At 43.8% G+C, this 25,806-nt stretch overlaps 1 protein-coding gene across 2 annotated transcripts in view; it reads left to right on the top strand.

The window, feature by feature from the left end:
- The window catches only part of SUSD1 (sushi domain containing 1), a 145,863-nt gene that overhangs the window by 60,651 nt on the left and 59,406 nt on the right, over positions 1–25,806 (top strand). For both annotated transcript variants that reach the window (XM_039910667.1, XM_029053619.2), the window contains exons 9-12: positions 3,530–3,624; positions 6,375–6,561; positions 8,788–8,879; positions 15,613–15,802. In XM_039910667.1, coding sequence (XP_039766601.1) covers positions 3,530–3,624; positions 6,375–6,561; positions 8,788–8,879; positions 15,613–15,802 — 564 coding nt within the window. The remainder of the gene's footprint in view (positions 1–3,529; positions 3,625–6,374; positions 6,562–8,787; positions 8,880–15,612; positions 15,803–25,806) is intronic.

The raw sequence follows: 25,806 nt of genomic DNA, 5'->3' as shown, positions 1-25,806 counted from the left end.
AGAGATTTCTTGGTAAAAATCCTTCTGCGCAGTAAACTTGAGTCTCTGCCCTCGGCTCTCTCCCATGCTTCTGCTGCTGCCCGGCACAGGTGACTTTTGACTTGTAGCAGATGGCCTTCCACTCGCTAGCTACTGCCCAAGCTAGGCATGGAGTGGAATGGACAGGCCTCTACTTGCTGGGGGTAGATAGAAGACTATTATATCAGACTAGGGGCTCACAGTGCATCTTACACCCATTTTATTGATGAGGAAACTGAGGACCAGTGAGATTAAGTGAGTTGCCTAAGGTCACCCAGCAGACCAGTGGCCGAACTGGGACTAAAATCTGAATCCCCTCTAGACTGTAAGCTTCTTGTGGGCAGGGAACATGTCTACCAACTCTGCTATATTGTTGGTATGGCACATAGTAAGTGCTTAACAAGTACTATAATAATATTGCCGTGTGCTCCAGCCTTTCGCATAAGCCTCCTTGAACCCCGCTGAAAGGCTTTCCTCTGCCTGCCGGTCACTGAAGGAGCCCAAAGACCACCCCAGTGAAGGCCACTGAGACATTCTCATTCAGCTTTTAACAGATGGAGGGGTTTGTGATGTTGTCTGGTTCACCTAGGCAGCATGCGGGGTCTTGCCCTCCCTTCACAGGGAGCAGGAGTTTTGCTAGGGAGCAGTAGGTTGCCTGATCCCCTGTCTGTCTCTGTTTATCTTACACCTACCCCTCTGTGCTTGATTTGTTTTACTCTGGGTGTCTCTCTGTTTCCCCTGCATATCTCTCTGTCTCTTTCCTTCTCTTGGAAAGCTCTAGAACCCCATCTCCTTGAAACCTCACTTCGGCTTTTCCCTTTCTCTGAAAATGAGAAGTTGCCACCTAAGCTTGACCTATCCTATGCCAAGGGGATTGTGAGGGGTTTAAACTCCCCGCCCTAGCCTCCCACCCCCTGGACTGCCAAGCAATCTTCCCCATTCACCATCCTGGTCTTTGTCAGTGGGGATGTGGAGATTTGGCCCAGTGGATAGAGCACGGGCCTGGGAGTTAGAGAGTCCTGGTTTCTAATCCTGGTTCCACCACCTGTCTGCCGTGTGACCTTGGGGAAGTCACTTCATTTCTCTGGGGCTCAGTTGCCTCATCTGTAAAATGAGGGTTGAGACTGTGAGCCCCACAGGGGACAGGGACTGTGTCCAACTCGATTTGCGCTTAGTACAGTGTCCGGCACACAGTAAGCGCTTAACAAATACCATTATTAATTCTAAGCAGAGGGTGATGAGAGGCCTCCCCGAAGTTTGAATGTCAGGAAAACTTTGGTTTTGCCCATTGGACTCTGGACAAGTTGAGCTGCAGTATTGTGAGGCCCCTTTCCTGTGCCTCCAGACTGCCTGGGCTTGCAGCCTACGAGAGAAACTGTCCTGCTTCCATGACATCAGGACATCAGCCCCTGCTCCAGCCTGGAAAGGTTGAAGAGACAACAGCCGTGTTAGGCAGTAAGCCTCCTGTAGATTGTAAGTGCCTTGTGGGCAGGCATCGTATCTATCAACTCTGTTGCATTGTACTCTCACAAGTGCTTAGTACAGTGCTCTGTTCACAGCAAATGCTCAGTAAACACCACTGGTTGATTAAGGCAGTCTCATCCTTTAGAATATCGGGAAGCGGCAATCCCTCGGGACTCAGGACTTTGCTATGTCCTCCCTTACCCTGCCTTCTGCTGTGGCTGCCACTGTAACCTGCAGCTGGGACTGTTGTGAATGTTGGATTGTGAGGTTGCAAGGAGGCTAAAATCCTGCTCCGCTACCCGCAGTTCCCAATTGCTCTTTTCATAATTCTCACTACCCTTGTCTTTTATGCTATTATGTTTCAGTGTTTCATCTTTCCTTATGTGTCAGATGCCAAATCTCTCTCCACCCTTATCCTTAGACAGTGAGGTCCTTGAGGGACAGGGACCGTGCTAATTCTCATCAGCAGATTTTCTTCCCGGTATTTAGTACAGTGCTTTTCGTACAGTAGGAGGTTAATAAATACTATGACTGTGGTTACTATGTGAGTGGAGTGAAAAAACTGACCAATTCTAGACAGTGTTCTGACCTGTCCACTCTATTCTCTGGGTTTGGTAGTCTGGTGCCTTCCACCAGCAGGATATTAATTTTTATAGCTTAAAGGAGTAAGATTCTGCTTGTGCCTGTTATTCTTTGGTTGTTCGTCATTGTTGATAGATGCATTAACTCATCAGGCTCCCAAAGGCACTACTTAATAGCTTCCATCTCCAGGCACTAAGTAGTACCTTGGTCAATCACTCAACTCCTCTCTGGAAACAAGCTGGGCACCACTGAAAGTTTAGGCTTTGAGAGAATCTGACTCATCCAGCCCTACCTGGATAACAGATTTTCTGCCTATGGAGTTATGCGAAACAAAAGCCTCTGAAGTGGCTATCTATCAATCAATCAGTGTACTTATTGAGCACTTTCTGTACTAAGTGTTTCGGGGACTACAAAACAACATAGTCGGTAGATCTGATCCCTCTCCACAAAGAGAGTTTACAATCTAGCAGGAGAGATAGACATTAAAATAGGGGAAATGGCAATGTAAGGATAAATACGTAAGTGCTGCGAGGCTGAGGGGGCGCTGGGCATCAAAGTGCTTAGGGGTTACAGACCCCCTAAGATTGCACAGGTGATGCAGAAAGAAAGGAGAAAAGGGTAGAGAGATGAGAGGTTAGTCGGGGAAGGCCTCTTGAAGGAGATAGAATTTTAGTAGGGCTTTGAAGGTGGGGGAAGTGGTGGCCTGGAGGATATGAAGAGGGATGGAATTCCAGGCCAGAAGGGTGGTGTGGATGAGGGGTCGGTGGCGAGAAAGACGAGGGCTAAAAGGGATGACTGAGTACCCCTTGTTGAGCCTATTTATTTAGCTAGAGAGGCTATAAGTGTGGTGGCTTTGATTCCCGGAACAGATTGATGATATTGAGGGGAGAGGAAAGAAGAGAGAGAACCTGGGCTGACCACAGGCACAGATTTCTGGAGGAAGAGGATTTTTCAGTGTTTAGATACCAGAAACAAACTGGAAAAAACTCCTTGACTTCCCCCTACCTGTAATTTCTTTTAGTGTCCATCTCCCCTCTTAGATTGTTAGTTCCTTGAGGGGAGGGGTCATGTCTTTCCTTTCTATCTGGATTCCTCCAAGCTTCTACTACAGTGCTCTGCATTGAGTAAATACCCAATAAATACTATTGATTGACTGAATAATTTAGGTAATCCTCCATCTGCAGTGCAGCATCCCACAGCCTCCTGGCTTTCAGAAATTCCCAAAGCAGAAAAGTGTGGTGATTTGTCATCAGGTAGGCTGAGAAGAGGAAGTGAGTTTTACTTGGATGACTCACATTCGGATGGATATTTCAGCCCCTGGCTCAGTGTCAGATTTCCCTCCTTATGAGTTTTCTGGAACAACAGTGTCATCCAGTGGCTTGCCGCACTAATCACAGTTTGGAATTCTCTCTTCTACTCCCAAGAGAGATCTTTTCTGACTAATTTGTCCTTCTTTAATCACCAGGAAAGGCCGCAATCAGCGATGTATCCGTATTTAATTACACCTGTGTGAGATGGAGGAAAAGTACTAGAAGATCAGACAGGAAGGAGGTATATATGGTAAGTCCGATAACTCTTTTCCCGCCCTCTGTGTGCAGAATGTTAGAACATTAGAATTTAAATCCAATTAAAGAAGGACATGGTAGATTCTGTCTCCTTTCATTGCACAATTTTACTGCTACTTAATATTTTTATGGTACTTAAATGCTTACTATGTGCCAGACACTGTACTAAGCACTGAGGCAGATACAGGATAATTAGGTTGGACACAGTCCAGGTCCCACTTGGGGCTTACAGCTTTAATCCCCATTTTACAGATGAGGTAACTGAGGCACAAAGCAGTGAAGAGACTTGCCCAAGGTCACACAACAGACAAGTGGCAGAGTCAGGACTAGAACCCAGGTCCTCTGACTCTCAGGCCTCTGCTCCTTTTTACTAGGCCACAGTGCTTCTTGTATTTTGAAAAATCAGGGTTTGTTCCCCTATCATATCCATTATTCAAACATGAGGTCAATTCAAGGTGAGTTGCACGGTTGTTTTGCTTCTTCTAATTAGGAAAGTGTTTGTCCCTGAGAGCAGGCTGAGTTGAGCTGGAGGTCAGCATAGTCTGTCATTATTTTTATCATAGAGAGAAGAAAATTCAGGCTCAAAGATCCTCTCTGTGGGTCACAAATCATTTCACTTTTTTTTAAGGGCAAAAGGCTTTCAATATTTTGACTAAGCCCTCCTTTCCTCTTTTCTGACTCCCTTCTGCATCACCCTGACCTGATCCCTTTATTCATCACCCCCTCCCAGCCCCACAGCACTTATGTATATATCTGGAATTATTTATTTACATTAATGTCTGTCTCCCCTTCTAGACTTTAAGCTCATTGTGGGCAGAGAATGTGTCTGTTTATTGTTATATTGTACTCTCCCAAGCTCCGGTAATATTTGCAGCACCGGGTTTTCTCTTTGGCCTCCTCTTCTCTCTTTCCAGATGAAGCTTTAGCTCAAAAGAGCCACTCCCTTCTTGTTGCTTTATTGAGCAGTAAGCGCTCAATAAATAAGATTGACTGACTACTCTTTGAGGGAGATATGGAATGGGGTGGTCAGAGAATGGAACTGTGACTTTCATTCATTCAATCGTATTTATTGAGTGCTTACTGAGTGCAGAGCACTGTACTAAGCACTTGGGAAGTACGATTCAGCAACAGAGACAATCCCTGCCCACAGCGGGTGACTTGTGTCTGTGAGAATCTTTGGAGGAACTTTTCAGCAGCCTCTGAAACTACTGTAATTGTAGTAGGAGGAATAGTATTTATTGAGCACTTATTGGGTGCAGAGCACTGTACTAAACACCGGGAAAGAATACACAAGTAGGAATAAGGTATAGTCCCTGTTCCTTGGTGGGGGCTCACAATCTAAAAATATAAAGGGGGAGAGGGAAATGCCAACAGATACAGCTATTGTTGGACAAGGAATGATCTGAGAGTCCCTCCTCTCCTAATGTTTCCTGGGATTTCGTTGTCTTCCCCAACAGTAAGATAAGAGTTTTCAAGCATATTCATTAGTTGATATGCAGTAACTTCTGGGCCAGGTTTGGGTGGCAATTAATAGGTGAATTGCAGAGGGGTGACATTGCTAAGGACAATGCCCGGGGGAGGGGGGGGGGGCAAAAGATCTGATTATCTTGTATCTACCCCGGTTCTTAGAACAGTGATTAGTACATTGTGAGTGCTTAACAAGTGCCACCATTATTATTAACATGTCACTACAATGGGGATTTTGGAGCCGTTCAGGAGCTATGCAGAACATCCAAGCCTGGATAGGAGAAACCCTTCTAGTTCCCTGCACACTCCCGATGTCCGATTTCTAGGGATAATTGGGGGATTCCAATCAATATACTTCCTTTGCCCCAGGTAGATGCATCTTTTCCTTCTGCACCGCAGCCGTGAAGTTCTGCAACGAAGTCAGCTTCCTAGTGTCAAAGACATGCTCACTTTAACCCGGTTACAATGGGTGGAATAATGTGAGAATGAGCAACAGCCAGATACCCAAACTGTTGCTATATAGAGAGCAGAAATTGGGAAACCGATTGCCAGGAGGGCAGAGAAAATGTTTTAAGGAACACAGTAAAACAAGAAGGGAGTGGCTCTTTCGAGCAAAAGCTTCATCTGGAAAGAGAGAAGAGGAGGCCAAAGAGAAAACCCGGTGCTGCAAATATTACGTTCAACACTATGTGGACGGGACTGTGGGCTTTGCTTTCAGGAGTGTCTTCTAATAACTGGGTTCTACTCCTGTCTCTGCCACTTATCTGCTGTGTGACTATCACTACTCTGTGCCTCCATTTCCTCATCTGTAATATGGGGATTCAAGAACTCCCTCTTGGACTGTGAGCCCCATATGGAATAGGGACTGTGTCTAACTTAACTTGTATCTGCCCCAGTAAGCACATAGAGAGAACTTAACACGTACCACAATTATTATTATATAGCTTACATAGTTTTATTGAGTTTAGCCATATAGAAAGTAACACAATCTGATCCTGTGGGGTCTAGATAACATTTCATTGGAATCAACCGACATTTATTGCTTGTTCTCAGAGTGTATAAGCTGTATCAGGCACTCCGGTCAGGTACATCATTAAGAAGCTCAGACGCTGTCTCCTCGGGTTCAATAGATTTGCATGTCACAAGGCTACGGAAGGGAAACTGGACCCCCAAAAATCCATGGGTTTCCCTAAACATGTCCACTCTCCCATTGTATGTTTTTAAACGTTGTAATCCTCTGGTGAGCTGAATCTTTCCCCCATGTTTTTCCTTTCAAAGATAAATGTGCAAGGACTATGTTGGGATCAGAAAGAATTCCTTCATGAAGAGATGTTTAATCTCACCACAGAGAGTGAGGCTCCTGAGGTTTGCTTAGATCTGTGCCAGGGTACCAATTACACTGTGAACATCACCACTGTCTCTCCTGGGATTTCAGTGCCAGTTACCATCATGATCCAAACAGCTGGTAAGTAACCTTCTCCTCCCCACGTCCCCCCACCGTCCCCCCCCACCACTTGGCTGTCAGAAACACAGTCTTACAAAGTAAAGCCCATTTGTCGTGGATCCAGGGGTGGAAATGACCAGTAATAAGGAGTGCTAGGGTAGTTTAGAATTTAACATACCGAGTAGATGGGATGGACCCCCAGGGAGGAAATCTGAACGGTTGTAAGGGTTTCTGAAATCAGGCCCTAGTATCCTATGTGGTAGAGTCCCTAACCTGGGTGTCAGCCTTGGTCTCTTTTCAGTGTAAAATACGATCACCGTTTAAGGCAGGGAATGGACTGAAAAAGCAGAGCTGAATAGAGAGTGAGGTCTCATCTGATGAAAGGGCCAATAAGATAAAATGGGATATTAGAGATAGATATTTGAAAGAGGAATACAGTACATGTTTAATAGTCATACTATTAGTGCTGCTACTAATATTATTACTAAATTTACAAGATAATCAGAAGTCTGTGTGGACGTATTGCAAGGAATAAGTGTTCTAACAAAACAAATTCTGGGAATCAGCCCCATACATCTCAACATATTTAATATTGTTCAGAAAAATGTACCACTTCAATCAAGTAGACCGTTCTAGCATCTGTTGTGATTTAACCTTGGTTCATTCTAAGAATAAGGCACCTGTGTAGTTTGCTGAAAAACTGCACAACGATTTTGAGATTGCCCTGAATAGTGTGCCTTTAATTGAAATATTTTTTTAAAAGTGTCCTCACAGACTTCCTGCTGGAACTAACCTCTCCAGCCGCTACGTAAAGTGGACTGTCAGATGTGAACGGGAAATAGTTCAAAACAAGTGGGAGGATGTGAGCAAGAGGTTGGAGGTAGGAGAGGTGGGAAAGAAGCACAGGGGAAGGAAGCAAGTTGGCTGGGGTGTAGTGGGAGAAGAGAGGAAAACAAGTACGGGGAGAACTGATTGAGTGCCTTACAGCCAATGATCAGGAGTTTCTGCTTGATGCAGAGAGGAATAAGGAACCCTTGGCAGTTTAGTTCCCAGAACAATGTTTGAGAAAAATGATCTAGGCTGCAAAGTGAAGGGGAGAAAGACTCAAGGCAGGGAAATCAGCAGCAGTTCATTTGGATTATGACAATTTCCCAAACCAACTTGGTAGCAGTTTGCAGGGAGAAGAAAGGCTGGATTCTTGAAATGTGGTGGAGGAAGAACCAACAGGATTTGGTGACAGACTAAATATGGGGTTTGAAAGAGCGGGAGGAGTCAGAGATAATTCCATGGATAAAGGTTTGAGATGCAGGTAGGATGGTGGTGTTATTGCTGATGGGAAAGTTAGTTGGAAAAGAAGATTTGGGAAGGAAAATGAGGAGTTCAGCTTTGGACGTGTTGAGCTTGAGGTGGCGGTGGGCCATCCATACAGAGATGTTCTGGAGGTAGGAAGAAATGTAAGATTCCAGAGGAGATGAGAGGTCGGGGCCAGTGAGGTAGATTTGGGAGTCATCTGTGTAGAGGTGGTGGTTAAAGCTGTGGGAGGGGATTAGCTCCCTGATGGGAGTGAGGGTTAATTGAGAAGAGAAAGGGACCCAGAAGAGGCATGAAAATACTTTTTCCAAGATGCGTTTCAAATTATATTTATTGAGCACTTACTCTCTGCAGTGCCCTGTACTAAGCTCTTAGGAGAGCACAGTATAACAAAGTTGGTAGACATGTTCCCTGCCCACAAGGAGCTTACAGTCTAGAGGAGGAGCTTAGAGTCTATTAGAAAGATACATTTCCGAAGGCCAGAGGAGAAGGCTTTCTCTACCTGGACTATGTCATAGAAACTACTTTAATCGTTCCGTAAAAGATAACATTAAACAAAACTGCTCAATAATGCAGCATTTTAAGCAAATATGATTGAGTAGTTTTTGTGTCGCACTCAGCCCAGGGAGATCAAGTCTTCCCCTCTGGCCTTCCTGCTTTTATATTTCCTCTCGATTAAAAATATTCAATCCTTAGGGTTGTAGAAAAGTGTTTTGATGTTTTACTCCCTTGTGGGTAATTAATTTCATTTTTTCTGCATAGCAGAGTTGTGTTTCTCTATGCCTCTTTGCTCAGGGAATAGCTAAACCATAAATCTGTATACTGGACTGAGTTGTATATAGTAAAGAAGTTCTAGAGCATAGAACCATTTATAAGTGTAATGTCTGGAACCAAGTGGTGATGTTTCCTTTATTTTGTTTTTCTTTCACCTCTCAGAAGAGAATGAATTCTTCAATGTTTTGATATTTAATGAAACTTGTTTGAAATGGAGGAGGACTGGGAAAGTTGGGATAGAGGAAATGTACCAAGTAAGTGAGAGAACTTTTGTTCTAGAAAATACTGTTGGGAAAGAAATATTGGCACTTTAAATCATCAAAACTTACTTATATGGATCTCAAAGCACTCTTCCAACATTAATGAGAGTAAATCTCAACCTGTTTCTTTGCTATGACCTTTGTTTTGAAGGCAAACTGAGGCATTGAAGAAAAATCTTGAATTAGAATCATTTCCTTGACATCTCATGTTCCTGTTTCATTTTGGAATAAGTAGGAATGATGGGAAATCATTCAAGTGACATGTTTTAATAGCTCCTTGAGTGTCAACAGGGCTTTTCATAACAAATCTCATGCAGGGGAAAGAGAGGCTGCCAAGGTGAGTTAACCTTCAGGCAGACAAAAGGGAAACTGAATATGGCTAAAATGTGTGTCGATCCTTACAGGATATTAGCCACTGGTGGTTGGTATGGAGAGTAGGATTGTCATCAACAAGCTGCGAAGTGACTCCATGGAAGAAAAGTCACTCTTCCTGCCTTGTTCCAGCATGGTAGGGTGAGATTGAAGTGACAGCATGCCTTCTGAACTTTTAGAATATTGGGGGTGGGATGGCTGTAGCTTCGGCTGTGGCTGTTGTGATTGTGGAAACCTGAACAGTCCTACCTAAGTGGTGAGGATAATGAAGCTGTTCCTTTAGCCACAACATTCTGCATCTTACAGCACACATTGTTGTCCTTGTCTTTTTATGTGGTTTTCCTGTTTCATCTCCCCGTCTTTGTCATCACAAACCTTCCTCCCCTTATTCTTATTGAGAGCCTACTCAGTGCAGATCACTATGCTAAGAACTCAGGAGAGTACAATACAACAGACTTGGTAGACACATTCCCTGCCCACAAGGAGCTTACAGTTTAGAGAAGTATATGTGTGTTATTTTTCCTAGCATTTAATAAAGTACTTTGTACACACAGTATTGAGAATACTGTTTTTAATTCCTTAAATACCACTGAATGAATAAGAAGTTGACTTTTTCCTGGAGCTTATTAGTTTGATCAAGAACAATTTCTCCTCATGAGAAATTTTAAGAGATAAAGGATTGGGTATATGCCCTTATGCCACAGCTCTTATGGCAAAGAGATGGAGATGCAAGGAAAGATTTAAATAGCAGTGCAGAATGTCTTGAAATGTGTATTCTGGGTAGTCCTCATATTGCTTCCTGTAAAACCAAATATGCAAAATAGCATGTATCCCCATGACTCAGATCCAAAGGAAATAAGTTGCTAAGGCTAAAAGAAATCAGAACAAAAATAATTAAAATTTTCATTACTTTTTGTTGTATTATCATAGAATTGAATGTTTTTGGATCACACTAGCTGAATTTGGCTGTATTTTCTTTTAATGATTCTTTTTAAGCACTTACTATGTGCCAAACACTGTCCTAAGCCCTGGGGTGGATACAAGCTAATCAGGTTGGACACTGTGTCCCACGTGGGGCTCAGTTTTAATCCCCATTTTACAGATAACTGAGGCATGGAGAAGTTGAGTGACTTGCCCAAGGTCACACAGCAAACAAATGGTTGAGCTGGGATTAGAACCCAATTTCCCGACCCATGCTCTTTCTACCAGACCATGTTTCTGCCGCATTACTTACATTTTATTACTCTTAAACCATGGAGAATAGTGAGAGGGAGTTGTTGGGTGGAGGTTGGTAGGTGACAGTTTTTCACAGGCCATGGAATTTGAAACTTATCTGGAGATTACTAATCACTTTTGAGGACCCCTTTCCTGCTGAGGTTTAAACAAGTGACTTTGGAGCTAAAAGTGGAAGCTTTGACTCAGGAGAATTGTCATAAATCCTAGCAATGTATCCTTTTTTGTCTGCTGATTTCTAAGAGGCAAAGCCATTCCTCATTGTCTTTAGCTTGTGGCTAAGTGGATGAAGACCACGCATGCACATCATAATGTGCTCCACCCTGTCCACCTCTTCACTCCTTGTACTCTCTGCCCCAGTGGAAACATGACTGACAGGATGAGAGACTGCTAAAGGCATTACAAGGTCCACTGACACTCTAACCAATTTCTCTGAGCGAGTTCTCAGTCCTGAAATAATAATGGTGGTATTCTGTTAAGTGCTTACTATGTGCCAAGCACTGTTCTAAGCGCTGAAGTAGATACAAGGTAATCAGGTTGTCCTATGTGGGGCTCACAGTCTTAATCCCCATTTTACAGATGAGGTAACCGAAGCACAGAGAATTTAAGTGGTCTGCCCAAAGTCACACAGCTGATAAATGACAGAGCTGGGATTAGAACCCACAACCTCTGACTCCCAAGCCTGTGCTCTTGGCACTAAACCATGCTGCTTCCCTAAATCTCAGGATTGAGGCTCATCTGTCATTTCTAATGGTAAATTCTATCATCATCATTAGTGGACAGAGAATTTAGCTCTGTGTATGTGTGGTTGGGTGTGTTTTGGGAGTGTAAGAGTGTAACAGCATCAGTTTTCAAGGTCACTAATCCTTCCCGTTTGCCTACTATTTCTAGGGACTTAAATGAGAATATAACATGCATGGATAGAGACCGTGCTGACTGAATTGGGGCCCTATCAGAACTCATTAGTATTTTAATCAAGGAGCCTGAACTACTAAGAGACCTTAAAAAATAAGAAAAATTCTTACCTGTATTCACCCAGAAATTCTATGATTTCTAATACTCGAGAAGATTCTTTAGATAAGGAATGGGCAATTATTCGAGTCGGAATGCCATTTAACTAGTTTTAGTTAGTACCAAGGAATAAGTGACAGTAGGATACCCGAACAGCTGCCGTATGGCGAGCCAAAATTGGAAAACCAAAAGCAAGGAAGTCAGAGGAAATGTTTTAAGGGTAAGGTTAAAAAAACCAAAAAAACCAAATTCCCAGGCAATGCTGTATTCCAGCTGAGAACTGGGAGTCAGTTGCTGAGGACTCGATTAGACTGTAAGCCCGTCAAACGGCAGGGACTGTCTCTATCTGTTGCCGACTTGTTCATCCCAAGCGCTTAGTACAGTGCTCTGCACATAGTAAGCGCTCAATAAATACTATTGAATGAAACCTGTATGGTGCACTGCCATCAGGAAGGGAGTGGTTCTCTTTGATCAAAAGTTTTGTAATGAAAAAAAGAAAGGAGACAAAAGAGAAAATAGCACCCGGCGCTGCAAGCATTATATTCAGCAACATAACAAGGGACAACTTTTTTGTGTAGCCACTGTGGCCGGGACTGTGTATACCGCATTATCCTTTTCAGACACACACAAACACGTCGATGAATTACCCTGTCAGTGGTGTCTTCTTTCGATACGAGGGGCAACGACACGCGCACATCACACACCAAGACACCTGGGCTTTTTTTTGCCCCCCCTTCATGCTGGGTCAACACGAATTTTCAACTTTTTTAAACCGGCTAATTGACTTGACACAGGCATTCCCCTGTGCAATGATGATGTCACATATTCTTTTCCTTTTTCTGGAAAGAGTGGAAGGCAGGGCAGAATCAACTGGCAATCACTTCTGCTCTGCATTGTCTGGATAAGCTTTTTTTATTATTATTAACTGGCCACCAGAGGGCAAGATGACCACATTTTAAAAAGAAGAACAAAAATTGATATGTTTCCCTGCAGCCTTCATGACTCACGCTACGGAGTTGCTGCTGGTATATCCTGAGACTATTATTTTAATTATAGTATTTGTTAAGCGCTTACTATGTGCCGAGCACTGTTCTAAGCGCTGGGGTGGATACAGGGTCATCAGGTTGTCCCACAAGGGGCTCACAGTCTTCCTCCCCATTTTACAGCTGAGGTCACTGAGGCCCAGAGAAGTGAAGCGATTTGTCCAAGGTCACACAGCAGACAAGTGGCAGAGCCGGGATTAGAACCCGTGTCCTCTGACTCCCAAGCCCGGGCTCTTTCCACTAAACCACGCTGCTTCCCTAAGAACCAAACTAAGCAGGGGAGGGCACTGCTATGTTGTTCTCCTCTGAATAGTCTGTGATTCTGCTCCCGGATAACTGCTGGTCCCAATTCTGTGAGGAGATCCCCAAAAATCTGTGAGCAGGCAGGAGATACGAAGTGTTGTTGTGTTTTTTTCCTGGCTCGGTCATTACCTTGGGAGACCTTGAGTGTCTCTCTGTAACTATTTCCTCAGTTTAAAAAACTTCTGAGTTTGCTGTATACTCACCTCACAGAAGTTTAATAGAGAGTGGAGAGAATGGAGGGGAAAGGAAAAGGGGAGTACCTCTCCAGGAAAGGTGCCCTGGGTTATTGCATTTGACTTTTAACTCTGGATGACTTTTCCAGACCTGGATCTTTTCACCTGATTTCCCCTACCTCCCATCCCTTTCTTTCCCAAACTGTGCCTTCTAAAACTGAACACAAAAAAGCAGAGACCCCAAAGAAGAAGGAGTAAATATAAGAGTTCAGGTGTTAAAGTGGATGTTTTCTTTTGCATATTTTCCCCAAAGCCAGTGTATTTATAGATTATTAGATGCAATTATCACCTTGTTACAGCAGGTAGGTGCTTTGAGACAGTCTTAAAGAGATAAGGAGAATTTTAGCCATTATTTTGATTTTATTACTTATTGTTTGACATACTTTACCCCACTGTCACTATTCAGTGACCCATAATAAAAACATTGTATTTTTTAAGCACTCACTATGTGCCAGGTACTATACTAAATGCTGGAATGGATACAAGCAAATTGGAGTGGACACAGTCCCTGACCCACGTGAGGCTCAGAGTCTCAATCCCCATTTTACAGGTGAGGTAACTGAGGCACAGAGAAGTGAAGTGACTTGCCTGAGGTCACACAGCAGACAAGTCTTTACAGCAGATAAGAACAGTGCTTGGCATTCAGTAAGTGCTTAACAAATACCAGAATAATAAAAGTGGCAGAGTCAGGATTGGAACCCATGACCTCCTGACTCCTAGGCCCATGCTCTAACCACTACACCATGCTGCTTCCCAACAGTATTCATTAAGCACCTACTGAGGGCAAAGCATTTTACTAAACACTTGGGAGAGTACAACAGAAGACACCATCCCTGCTCACCAGGAGTTTACAATCTAGTAGATGAGGGCAGGGCCTTTAAATTAAAGTAGTTTGTATTTTGTCTATTTTACAACTGCCTCCTCGGTTAGCTATCCTTTTGGTATTCTTAGACCCTGGTTTCCCTGGGGCTGATAGAGCAAAGCTGTTGCTATAGCAGACATCTACAGCCCAGTGATTTGCACCTGTTGACTGATAGCAGCTAATTACCTTCAGGACCTTAACTGTATCTCCCGTGACAGGGATCTATTTCCCTGTGCCGATTGAATTGTTTGAAATTCATCTTCAGGGTAGATCTCTGGGGAGGAGAATGCTACTGTTGAATTGATGCTGAACCTCTCTCACTAAAATAGCTCGCTTTACCTACCTCCACCGGGCTCTGAAGTGCCTACAATTTTCCAGCTCTGCTCTGTCTAGTTGTTCACATAACAACCGTGTCTCTTTTTTGTTGTCTTGGTGGTTTTTTTTTTTTTTTGACTTTTCGGTTTTGTTTTCGGTCTTTCCAAGATAGTAGTAAAGAGTCTCCCGATGCAAAGGAAAGCCCTCTGTCATACCCAAAGACAGCTTACCAAGTGGGTGAGAGCAGTGGTCTCTACTGCTATTGAGATCTAAGAAATATTCTGTCCAGTTAGCACAGACTGCTTCCAGGCTCCCTACTGGCTGTCTTGCAATGCTTAGGTGAGAGAGTGGGGTTGTCTCAGTGCAAACCATCACTACTGTAAAAAACCAAACTCAATAGTAGTAATAGTATTTATTGAGCACTTACTAGTGGAGTGCACTGCACTTAAAGTACAGCAGAAATACAAGACATTATCTTTTCCCTCAAAGATCTTATGCTCAAAAAGGGGAGACAGATGTAGAAATATTGACTCTACAGATATACACAGGGGCTTGTCTTATGGGTGGTAGGATATACCTTGCCCTTCTTAATTGTTGGTGTTCTCCCTGAATGGCATAGGGACCATAAAAGAAGCCCAATTGTATTTTCATGGGCACATAGTGTGCAAGTGAGTCTCTCTCAAAGATACACTCACACTCCTGTATATGGTCTCACCATCAACAAATGCCATCATCCAATCCATAATCTACTGCAGCTGGGCACACTTGCCTAGCACACATGAGATAACTGACTTAAATTTCCACAGGGCCAACCAGAGATAACTTGAAAGCAGGGCGGTCCATGAAGGTGAAGTTGATTTTATTTAGAAAACCCTTCCACCAACCAGCAGAGATCACCGTTTTCTTCCTGCTTTTCTGGCTTGCAAAGCCCCTGTGAATTCGTAAATGCAAATTTATAAAGTGCTTTGAGATCTATAGAGGGAAGGGAGGGTGGTGACAACAGTAATGTTCTCTTTTCTTAGCACAGGAGAAGCTTGTCTTGTCTTTCACTATTCTTGGCCACCCCTCAAAGAATAGCTGAATGTGGCTCAAACATTCTTGAGTATATCAACTTCAGTGTATTATCAGAAAGTAGCAGATTCTGGAATTTGGGTGACCAGGTAGAGGAGACTGCCGCACTAGTATTGATGCTCTCACTGCCAACATTTTTACATTTAAAAAATAGGTCCGGACTACAGGTATTTTTAAAATGGATCAGAAGAAAGGAAAAGTGTAAACTTTATTTGGCTAGAATTCTAATTGGGGGAATCCATAGAAAATTAACATTGTCTTTTTTTTTTTAAATCCCCAAACAGTTTTCTATCCTGGGACGAAGATGGTATCAGAATGACTTCTCTAATGCAATGACGTTCAACTTCACTACCAGTGATGGAGCTCCAGAGTTGTGTTTAGATCTATATCCTGGAACTAATTATTTAGTGAATATTTCCCTTATGACATCTTCCGAGCATTCTGCCCTTATTCCCATAGTAATTCCAAGAGGAGGTAAGTGCCTCATTTTCTTGTATTGGCAAACTAATACTAAAATTCCACCTTGATTTTGAACCCTAAAGGTGGTTCCACAAAAACATTCGCTGCTAAAATTTATGCTTCTCAATGTCCTTAGAATTAGAGAGACTCTGAAGAAAAGTTAAGGTAGAGATCTTAAGGTGCTGTGGGAATCATTTCTTAAAGTAAGGAAAAGAGCATATACTGTCTCTAATCTTATCTTTCCAGTGGTGCATTCGAAAATGTATAGCTCACAAAATTATAGAGTGATACCCCAAGTCATAAGGTGGCTTGGTTAAACTGTACAAGTTGTTCTAGTACTGCTCTGATGGACCCCATTTTTTTAAAAGGGATTTTTGAATTCCAAGAAGAGGCAGTTCCTCCCAGTGCCAGGAATATACCCATTGTGTCGCCAGAGCTCTGAAGAACTAGTGAGGCCAGAAAACCCCTACCAACTACTAATTTAGTTGCCTCCATTATAGGGCAATGGTGGAAGAGAAGTTCTGGGAAAATAAGGTAGTAGGGAAAAGAGGTAGAGCTACATTTGGGGTCTTGGGGAAAATTCAAGTCCCTTGAATTTTTCTTGAAAGTCCATGGGCAAACATACACACACATTAATGGACACACTCAACATCTAAGCATGGAGGGAAGTCAGAGAAACATGTAGGATCCCCTTCTCCCTACCTTACTCAGGGGAAGGTAACCTAGTATACTAAAGACAGAGTGATTATGTGGCTGTTGTTTTTTGTACCCCAGCCTAACATTACAATGGGGTCCCACTGAACACATTAGATGAGCTATGTGGGAGTTGGAGGCTATTTAGTATGTAAGATAAGTGTTGTTTCTTGTTGTGAATGGGGCCCTGTGAAATGGGGTTCAAGGGTCAAAAGCTTGGGACACTCAAGTTTTGAGTTTCATGGTTGTTCTACTACTGAATTATTGAACAAGCACAAAGATGTACTGCCAAGTTTCTCTCACTGTAAAATGATCCTGTTCTCTTTCTACTGCCCAAGTGAGGTTGTGAGAATAAACACACTACCATAAGAATGGCTTCGAAGGCTTCACTAAACTCTCGATAGTCTTCTACTCACCAACTCTGAAATTCCTCTATCAGAACACAACCTCCTCACTTGCTCTCTCTCCCACACACGCACTTCCCACAAATCTGTCTTTTGACCTCTTCCAATATTCTAAAGTTATCATGCCCCATTTGGTCTCCATACCCAAACCACTTTTTCTTGATATATATAAAGACTCCCTCACCACCACACTCTCCACTGAACTCAACTCCCTCACTCTCCTGACCCTCTGCCAATGTCATACTATTAACCCAAACCCCTGGCTCACCTCTTCTGCTCCTGGGCTTGAGCTGCGGAATGCTGCTGGTGGAAATCCAGGCACCTGGCTGACCTCATCCATCTCAAATTCACCCTCACCTGCTTTAATTCTTCCCTTTTCTCTCCCTCCCCACAATAGGTCTCCATCCTTATTGACTACCATACTTGTTGACCACACCAACTATTCCAGATGATTAACTCCCTCCTCTGCCCTCCCCTCACCCAAACTCTTTCCCTTAATGACCTGGCCTTGATCAGGTGTGATCACCTAAAAACTCCCCTTCTCATCTCCTGTCTCTCTCTCCTCCTGTGCCCTCTTCAACTCTCCTAATTTTCCCAGCAGTATCTCAAGAGGAGATTTCACCTCCTCTCAAAATCTACTCCCTCCACCTGCATCTGTGACCCCATTCCTTCATACCTTATTAAAACATTTGCCCTCTCCCTTCATTCCCTCCCTGACTGTCATCTTCAAAAGTTCACTTATTATTAATAATAATAATTATGGTCTTAAGCACTTACTATGTGCCAGGTACTGTACTAAGCACGGGGGTAGAAACAAGGTAATGGTGTTGGACACTTTTCAATGGTTTCTTCCCCACTGTTTTCAAACATGCTCACATATCCCATATCCTAAAAAAAAGCCTCCCTTGACTCCCGTGGCTCCCACCAGTTATTGCTCCATCTCTCTCCTAACGTTCTTCTCCAAATTCCTAGAGAGTTGTCTAGACTCAGTGCCTCCACTTCCTCTCCTCCAATTCTCTCCTCGATCCCCTCCAATCCCCCCGAAACCCTCCTCTCTCCATGGAAACTGCTCGCTCTTAGATCACTAATGACCTTCTTTCCAAATCTGACGGCCTCTACTCCATCCTAATCCTCCTTGACCTCTCAGCTGCCTTTGACACTATAGATCGCCCCCTTCTCCTGGAAACGTTAACCACCTTAGGCTGTGCTGACAGTGTCGTCTCCTGGTTCTCCTCCTATCTCTCTGGCTGCTCCTCCATCTCTTTTGCAGGTTCCTCTGCACCCTCTGACATTGGGGTTTTCTCAAGTTCTGGATCCCCTCCTATTCTCCATCTTCAGCCACTCCCTTGGAGAATTTATTCACTCCCATGGCTTCAGCTACCCTCATTACATGGATGATTACCAAATTTATCTTTCCAGCCTTGACCTCTTTCCTCTTCTGCAGTCTCGCCTTTCTTCTTGCCTTCAGGATAACGTACATGGATGTCCCACCAGTATGTCAAACTAAACATGTCCACAACAGAACTCCTTATCTTCCCACCCAGACCCCATCCTCCCTCTGTATTTCCCATCACTGTAGACAACACCACTAGCCTCCCTGTCTCACAAGCCTGTAACCTTGACATCATCCACGACTTATCTCTCATTAAATCCACTTAATCTATGATCAAATGTTGTACTACCTTCATGACATCGCTAATATCTGCCCTCTCCTCTCCATCCGAACTGGTATTACATTGATCCACAAACTTATCATATCCCATCTTGACCACTCCCTGACCTCCCTGCCTCCTGCCTCTCCTTACTCCAGTCCATACTTCACTCTGCTGCTCAGATCATTTTTCTGAAAATAGTTCAGTCCATGTTTCCCCACTCCTCAAGATATCTTCGGTGGTATCCCATCCACCTCCACATCGAATAGAAACTCCTTCCCATCGGCTTTAAAGTTCGTCCCTTCCTACCTTACTTTCATGAGTTCCTACTACAGCCCAGCCTGCACACTTCACTCTTCTAGCACCAGCTTACTCACTGTGCCTTGATCACATCTATCTCACTGAAGGGGGTCAGGGGTATGTCTTCCCTCTGGTCATGAACTTCCTCCCTCTCCAAATGCACCAGACCACCACTCTCAAAACCTTATTAAAATTCCATTTCCTCTAAGGGTCTCCCATATTAAGCTCTTGTTCCCCCCCCCCCCAATTCCTCTTCCTTCTGTATTGCGTATGCACTTGGACTTGTGACCTTTGAACACTTGATATTTACCCAACCCGGAACCCCACAACACTTATGTAGTTAACTGTAATTTATTTATTTATTTATTTAACATCTATGTTCCCCTCAGACTGCAAGATCACTGTGGGCAGGGAAGGGTCTACCAACTCTGTTATAGGGTACTCCCCGAAGCGCTTAGTACAGTGCTCTGCACACAGTAAGTGCTCAATAAGTACTATTGATTGATTGACTGATTTAGCAAATTGGTGGCACCAAATATTCAAGTGACTTTCCCAGGGTTGTTTGTTATGGAGATGTGTGGTGATGGTAAAATGAGGGATAGTGGAGAGAACAAATGATAGTAATAATAATGATGGTATTTGTTAAGTGCTTAAGCAGCATGACTCAGTGGAAAGAGCACGGGTTTTGGAGTCAGAGGTCAGGGGTTCGAATTCCGGCTCGGCCACTTGTCAGCTGTGTGACTTTGGGCAAGTCACTTAACTTCTCGGTGCCTCAGTTACTTCATCTGTAAAATGGGGATGAAGACTGTGAGCCCCACGTGGGACAACCTGATTCCCCTGTGTCTGCCCTAGCGCTTAGAACAGTGCTCGGCACATAGTAAGCGCTTAACAAATACCAACATTATTACTATGTGCCAAGCACTGTTCTAAGCGCTGGGGTAGATACAAGGTAATCAGGTTGTCCCACATGGGGCTCACAGTCTCAATCCCCATTTTACAAATGAGGTAACTGAGGCCCTGAGAAGTGAAGTGATTTGCCCAAGGTCACACAACAGACGAGTGGCAGAGCCGGGATTAGAACCCGCAGCCCCTGACTCCCAAGCCCATGCTCTTGCCACTAGGCATGAGTAAAGATCCTGTAATCCATTTTCAGGATGGCTATGCCCTCAGAGAAAAGGTGACAAAATAAGTGGACATTTTGAGTAGTTTAGGGGTTTGGAAATGGATGAGGAATATAATCCATCAGTAAAACCTGGAATTTGGAACACATGTTGACATTCTCTTTTTTATAAGGTCTCTAGGAATTGTTTTCTTAACCATAACAATCTCAGTTGGATCCGTGCGCTTGGATTTGCACCCTTCATTCACCCAACTCTCAGCCCCACAGCATTTATGTACATATCTGTAATTTAATTTATTTATATTAATATCTGTCTCCACTTCTAGACTGTAAGTTCATGCGGGCAGGGAGTGTGTCTACCAAACTGTCTTATATTGTGCTCTCCCAAACGTTTAGTACGGTGCTCTGCACGCAGTAAGCGTTTAATAAATATGATTGATTAATTAATGGCATTTGTTACGGGCTTACTATGTACTAACTACTGTACTAAGCACTAGAGTAGTTACAAGTTAATCAGGGTGGACACGGTTCCTGTCCCATGTGGGGCTGGGAGAATCCCCATTTTACAGATGAGGAGACTGAGGCATAGAGAAATTAAGCGACTTGCCCCAGGTCACACAGCAGGCAAGAGGCAGACTGGGGATTAGAACCCAGGTCCTTCTGACTCTCAGGCCTTCCTCTAGGTCACACTGTTTCCCTGTTATTACATCAATCTCCTTGCCCATGAATAGAGGGGAGGAATGTTGGGGACCTTTTAGTACTTTCATTTCAGCTCTCTCTAGTTACTTCGTCTCCTTGAAGCATGAAGCAGCACTCTGGAGGAAACAAATTAATTTGAAAAATGTACTTTTCAAACAACTAATTTCTGGACGGAGTAGGGTTTCTAAAGCCTTTCCAAGTTAACAGGTGTGCATATAAAGGCAGTAAGTCAGGTTACTCTTTCAGCTGCTGCTTTGCACACCCACTGAATAATTTTCAAATACACACTAATCTGACAATGACCGACATAAGATGTTTTATATTGTTTATGAACACTTACAGTTTCTTTCACTGTATCCAACGTAGGAGTGCCTGTGAGGGGTAAAGGCACAAAAGAGGCAATAATGATTCTTAGTTAACTTGGAAGAAATACATGATCCGAAATGAGTGAGAGTCAAGTTACATGAAAAGAAAGCCTGATCCCCAATCTTTGAACCAAACAGTGTTCAACCCCAACCCACTGAAAGACTCCCCATGACTCCTACGGGGAAATTTGCATATGGTGGAGGTAGAAGACAATATGGAAGGAAGGAGAACTGGATCAAGTTGCCAGTGTGAATTCTAGGAGGCAGAGAAATTCTACTAGGCAGCTCATTCAAAGCTCCAATGTGTTTAACAGAGAAGCAGAGTGCCCTAGTTGAAAGAGAGCAGGATGGGGAGTCAGAAGACCTGGGTTCTAATCGCAGCTCCACCACTTATCAGCTGAGGGACCTTGGACAAGTCACTTCACTGTGCCTCAGTTTCTTCATCTGTAAAATGGTGATTCAGTGCACGTTCTCCCTCCTATTTAGACTGTGAGTCCCATGCGGTACCTTATTATCTTGTATCTACCCCAGTTCTAAGTATAGTGCTTGGAACCCGGTAAGCGCTTAACCAATGCCACAATTATTTAAACGAGTGAGCAGAAAGCTCCAAGATAATGTTGGGAAGAGCTGATTTAAGGCGGTGTCTAAGGTATCGTGAAATAGACTTTATGAAAGAGGGTTAGTAGGGTGTTAAAGTTAAAAGCAATAAAGTCGGCCATTTCAAGCCCCCAACTGTCAGAATTCTGGAAACATCTAATTGAAGCCAACTCGAAACAAGGAAAGGCAAAAAAAGACAAATGGATTGGTGAGCTTTGCCACACATAATAAGAGTCCATTTTACCTGGTTCCAATTTTATATAGTGGATAGATGATCTGTTGTCATACAGTAAAATCCGATTACCAAATGGTTTTCATCATCCTCATTATCAGTATTTATTGAGTGACTGAGTGCAGATAACTATACCAGGGGCTTGGCAAGATACAATAGAAGTAGAAGAAATGGTTCCTGGAGTCGAGAGGCTTACAATCTAATGTTATAAGGACAAGGTTATTTGCCTTCTCATACCTCAGTTCTGCCCTAGGATAAGAAAAGAGAATCCCAGGCTTCCCCTCCTCTCCTGCAGCTGAATTCTCAGATGGAAACAGGCTAGAAATGGTTCCCTTAACCCAGACACCAGGGCTGAGGGAATGGAAAGAGCACCCAGATACAGTTTCTGATCCACCTCTCTGACCTCTCGCCTTCTCTGCGGTCTCGTATTTCTTCCTGCCTTCAGGGCATCTCTTCTTGGATGCCCTGCTGACCCCTCAAACTTAACACGTCCAAAACAGAACTCATCTTCCCACCCAAATCCTGTCCTGCCCGTGATTTCCCCATCACTGCAGAAAACACCTCTAGCCTCTGTGTCTCACAAGCCTGAAAACTTGGCATTTTCCTTGACTCATCTCTCTCATTCAACCCACATATTCAATCTGTCACCAAATCCTGTTGGAATCTACCTTTTCAACACCCCTAGAATCGGCCCCCATCCAAACTGCTATCATGCCGTGGGCAGGGATTGTCTCCCTTTATCGCTGTATTGTACTTCCCCAAGCGCTTAGTAACACTCGGTAAATTTGATCCTGCTCTGACTATTGTATCAACGTCCTTAGCACTTAGGTGTCCATGCCACCCCCTCATCCCCCCCACCCCCAGAACGTAGATATATATTTCATATTTTTCATTTATTTTAACATCTATCTTCCCCATTAGATTGTAAACTCCTTTAGGGCAGAGATTGTCTATTTACTGTACTCCCCCAAGCACTTAATACTGTGCTCTGCTTACAGCAAGCACTCCCAAAGTACCATTGATTGATAGCTTGCCACTTTGCTGTGTGACCTTGGGCAAGTCACTTAACTTCTCTGTGCCTGTTACCTCAACTGAAAAATGGGGTTTAACACTGTGAGCCCCATATGGGACAGGTACTATATACAACATGATTAGCTTGTGTCTTCTACCCCAGCACTTAGTACAGTGCCCGGCACATAGTAAGTGCTTAACGAAAACCATAAAAAAAAATGACTCACAGCTGTTTAATGCTTGGGATCTCTGAGCCTAATGATGTTTTGCATTTAATGCCAGGCCACAACCATTAGAATGTTCTCTCTCCCCGCCCCACTGAAAAAGATAGTTACATCCCAACAGGAGTCTCCATTTAGCCTTGACGTAATAATAATAATTATGGTATTTGTTAAGTGCTTACTATGTGCCGAGCACTGTTCTAAGCACTGGGGTAGATACCAGGTAATCAGGTTGTCCCATGTGGGGCTCACAGGCTTCATCCCATTTTACAGATGAGGTAACTGAGGCACAGAGAAGTGAAGTGGCTTGCCCAAGGTCACACAGCAGACAAGTGGCAGAGCTGGGATTCGAACCCATGTCCTCTGACTCCCAAGCCTGTGTTCTTTCCACTGAGACACACTTACTTCTTGACCCTGACCCTCTCCTCCTTTTGGGCAGTTTCATTCAGTTATTCGATATAACCCCAACTCAGGGAAAAGCTAATTCTTTTCACTGATTTATTGGTGGAGTTGCTGTGAGATGAATTAAAGTGGACTGTACTCTAGTCCTGAACTCTGGGTCTGCTCCTGCCCATGGATGTGTTTTGAGAGGCTCAGTTTCTCGGTGCGTATTTGGGCCGTTCCTATAAACACAGCAGGTTTGAAGCAAACATTTTTCACTTGTGGCCTGGGCTACTGACCTGAAACTGTGACACAGAGTGCCGTTATTTTTAGACCAGAAACAAGGCAGCCCAGAAGTTGTTTCCTAAGATGCCACATGGAGTAGAGTTGTCCTGTGTTTCGAAGATCATTGCCGATGGCAAGACCGTCTCCGAGAGAGAATCCCTCGCATCCTGGACCCCTGAAAATACAGTAGTGCATCTTTTCCAGCTCCATGCCATTCAGGGAAGCACTGCTCAGATGTCCGTGTTTACGAAGGGAAAGATATGTCCTACCGTTGGCAGGTCAGGTGGTTGAGTTGTTTTTACTGTCGTGGTGATGGATTGCACTGATCCATCCATACTCTCTCACTTTATGCCCGGTGACGTGTACTGTGAGATGACTTGGTAGGGAGACTGGGCCACAGAACAGAATATCTCTGCAACTTCAAAAGTATCCCCTGACCCAACTTGGTAAGTCATCTTTGAGTCTGATACTCAGATTGGCTTAGTAAGGGGTGGTGGTGGAGGAAGAGGAGGTCTTTTCCATTTTCTCTCACACAACAAAGAAAAAGTAAAAAGCAAAAAGACCCATGGACAACAATAACAACAACAAAAAACATACAGTTGTCTTACGCATAAGTAGACAGACCGGAGGTAGAAATCAGCAGGAGCATCAGAACAGGGCATATGCAGGCAAAGCATGGTTGTTTCAGGGAGCTGTGTGGCATCAATCAATCAGTGGTATTTACTGAGTACTTCTGGTGTGCAGAGCCCTGTACGAAGTGCTTAGGAGAATAGATTTCTGCCAGCAAAGAGCTAGCAATCTAGTGGGGAGATAGACAATAAAATAAATATCAGCTATGGGAAGGAACAGAGTATAAGGATGTGCACATAGGTACTATGTGGTTGGGAGTGGGGTGAGTATCAAAGTATTAGGGGGTATGAACACAACTGTGTTGGCAATGAAGAAAGGAGAATAGGGTGGGGAAATGAGAAACTAGTCGGGGAGGAGATATGATTTTAGTAGGGCTTTGAAGATGGAGAGCGTGATCATCTTTTGGATATGAAGCAGGTGGGAAGGAGTTCGAGGGAAGAGGGGGGTCTTGAACAAGAGGCTGACGGTGAGAGAGATGAGATAAAAGTACAGTGGGTAAGTTGGTGTTAAAGGAACAAAGTGTGCGAGCTAGGCTGTAGTAAAAGCTGAGCAAGGGCAGGTAGGAGGGGAGAGCTGATTAAGTGCTTTAAAGCCAGAGTTAAGGAATTTCTGCTTGGTGCAGTGATGGATAATAATAATAATGATGTTGGTATATGTTGGTATTTGCTAAGCGCTTACCATGTGCCGAGCACTGTTCTAAGCGCTGGGGTAGATAAAGGGTAATCAGGTTGTCCCACGTGAGGCTCACAGTCTTCATCCCCATTTTACAGATGAGGGAACTGAGGCACCGAGAAGTGAAGTGACTTGCCCACAGTCACACAGCTGACAAGTGGCAGAGCAGGGATTAGAACCAATGACCTCTGACTCCTAAGCCCGTGATCTTTCCACTGAGCCACTCTGCTTCTCATATGGGAAGTGGGGAAATATATACAGAACAGGTTGTTAGAAAAATGATCTGGGCAGCTGGAGAGGGGAAAGGCTGGAGGCAGAGAAGGGAAGTCAGCAAGGAAGCTGATGAGGGAGATAAGGCAGGATATGACATATGCTAGACCAGCATGGCAGCAGTTTGGATGGAGAGAAGGGGGCAGATTCTATAGTTGTTGTGAAAGTAGAACCAATAGGATTTGGAGACAGAACAAATACGTGAGTTGAAAGAGAGAGATGAGTTGAGGATAATGCCAAGGTTGCGGGCTTGTAAATCAGGGAAGATAGCTGTGTTGTCAACCGTGTTGGGAAAGTTAAGGGCAGAAGAGAGTTTAGGTGGGAATATGGGAAGTTCTATTTTGGACATTTTAAGTTTGAGGTATTAGTGGGACATCCAAGAAGAGAAGTCCTGAAGGCAGGAGGAAATGTGAGACTGCAGAGCTCAGGGTTGGAGAGGTAGATTTGGGAATCAATTCAATTCAGTCATATTTACTGAGTGCTTACT

This window comes from Ornithorhynchus anatinus, chromosome X3 (assembly GCF_004115215.2).
Source record: "Ornithorhynchus anatinus isolate Pmale09 chromosome X3, mOrnAna1.pri.v4, whole genome shotgun sequence".
In the NCBI taxonomy this organism is placed as follows: domain Eukaryota; kingdom Metazoa; phylum Chordata; class Mammalia; order Monotremata; family Ornithorhynchidae; genus Ornithorhynchus; species Ornithorhynchus anatinus.
This window is presented reverse-complemented; position numbering and strand designations above follow the sequence as displayed.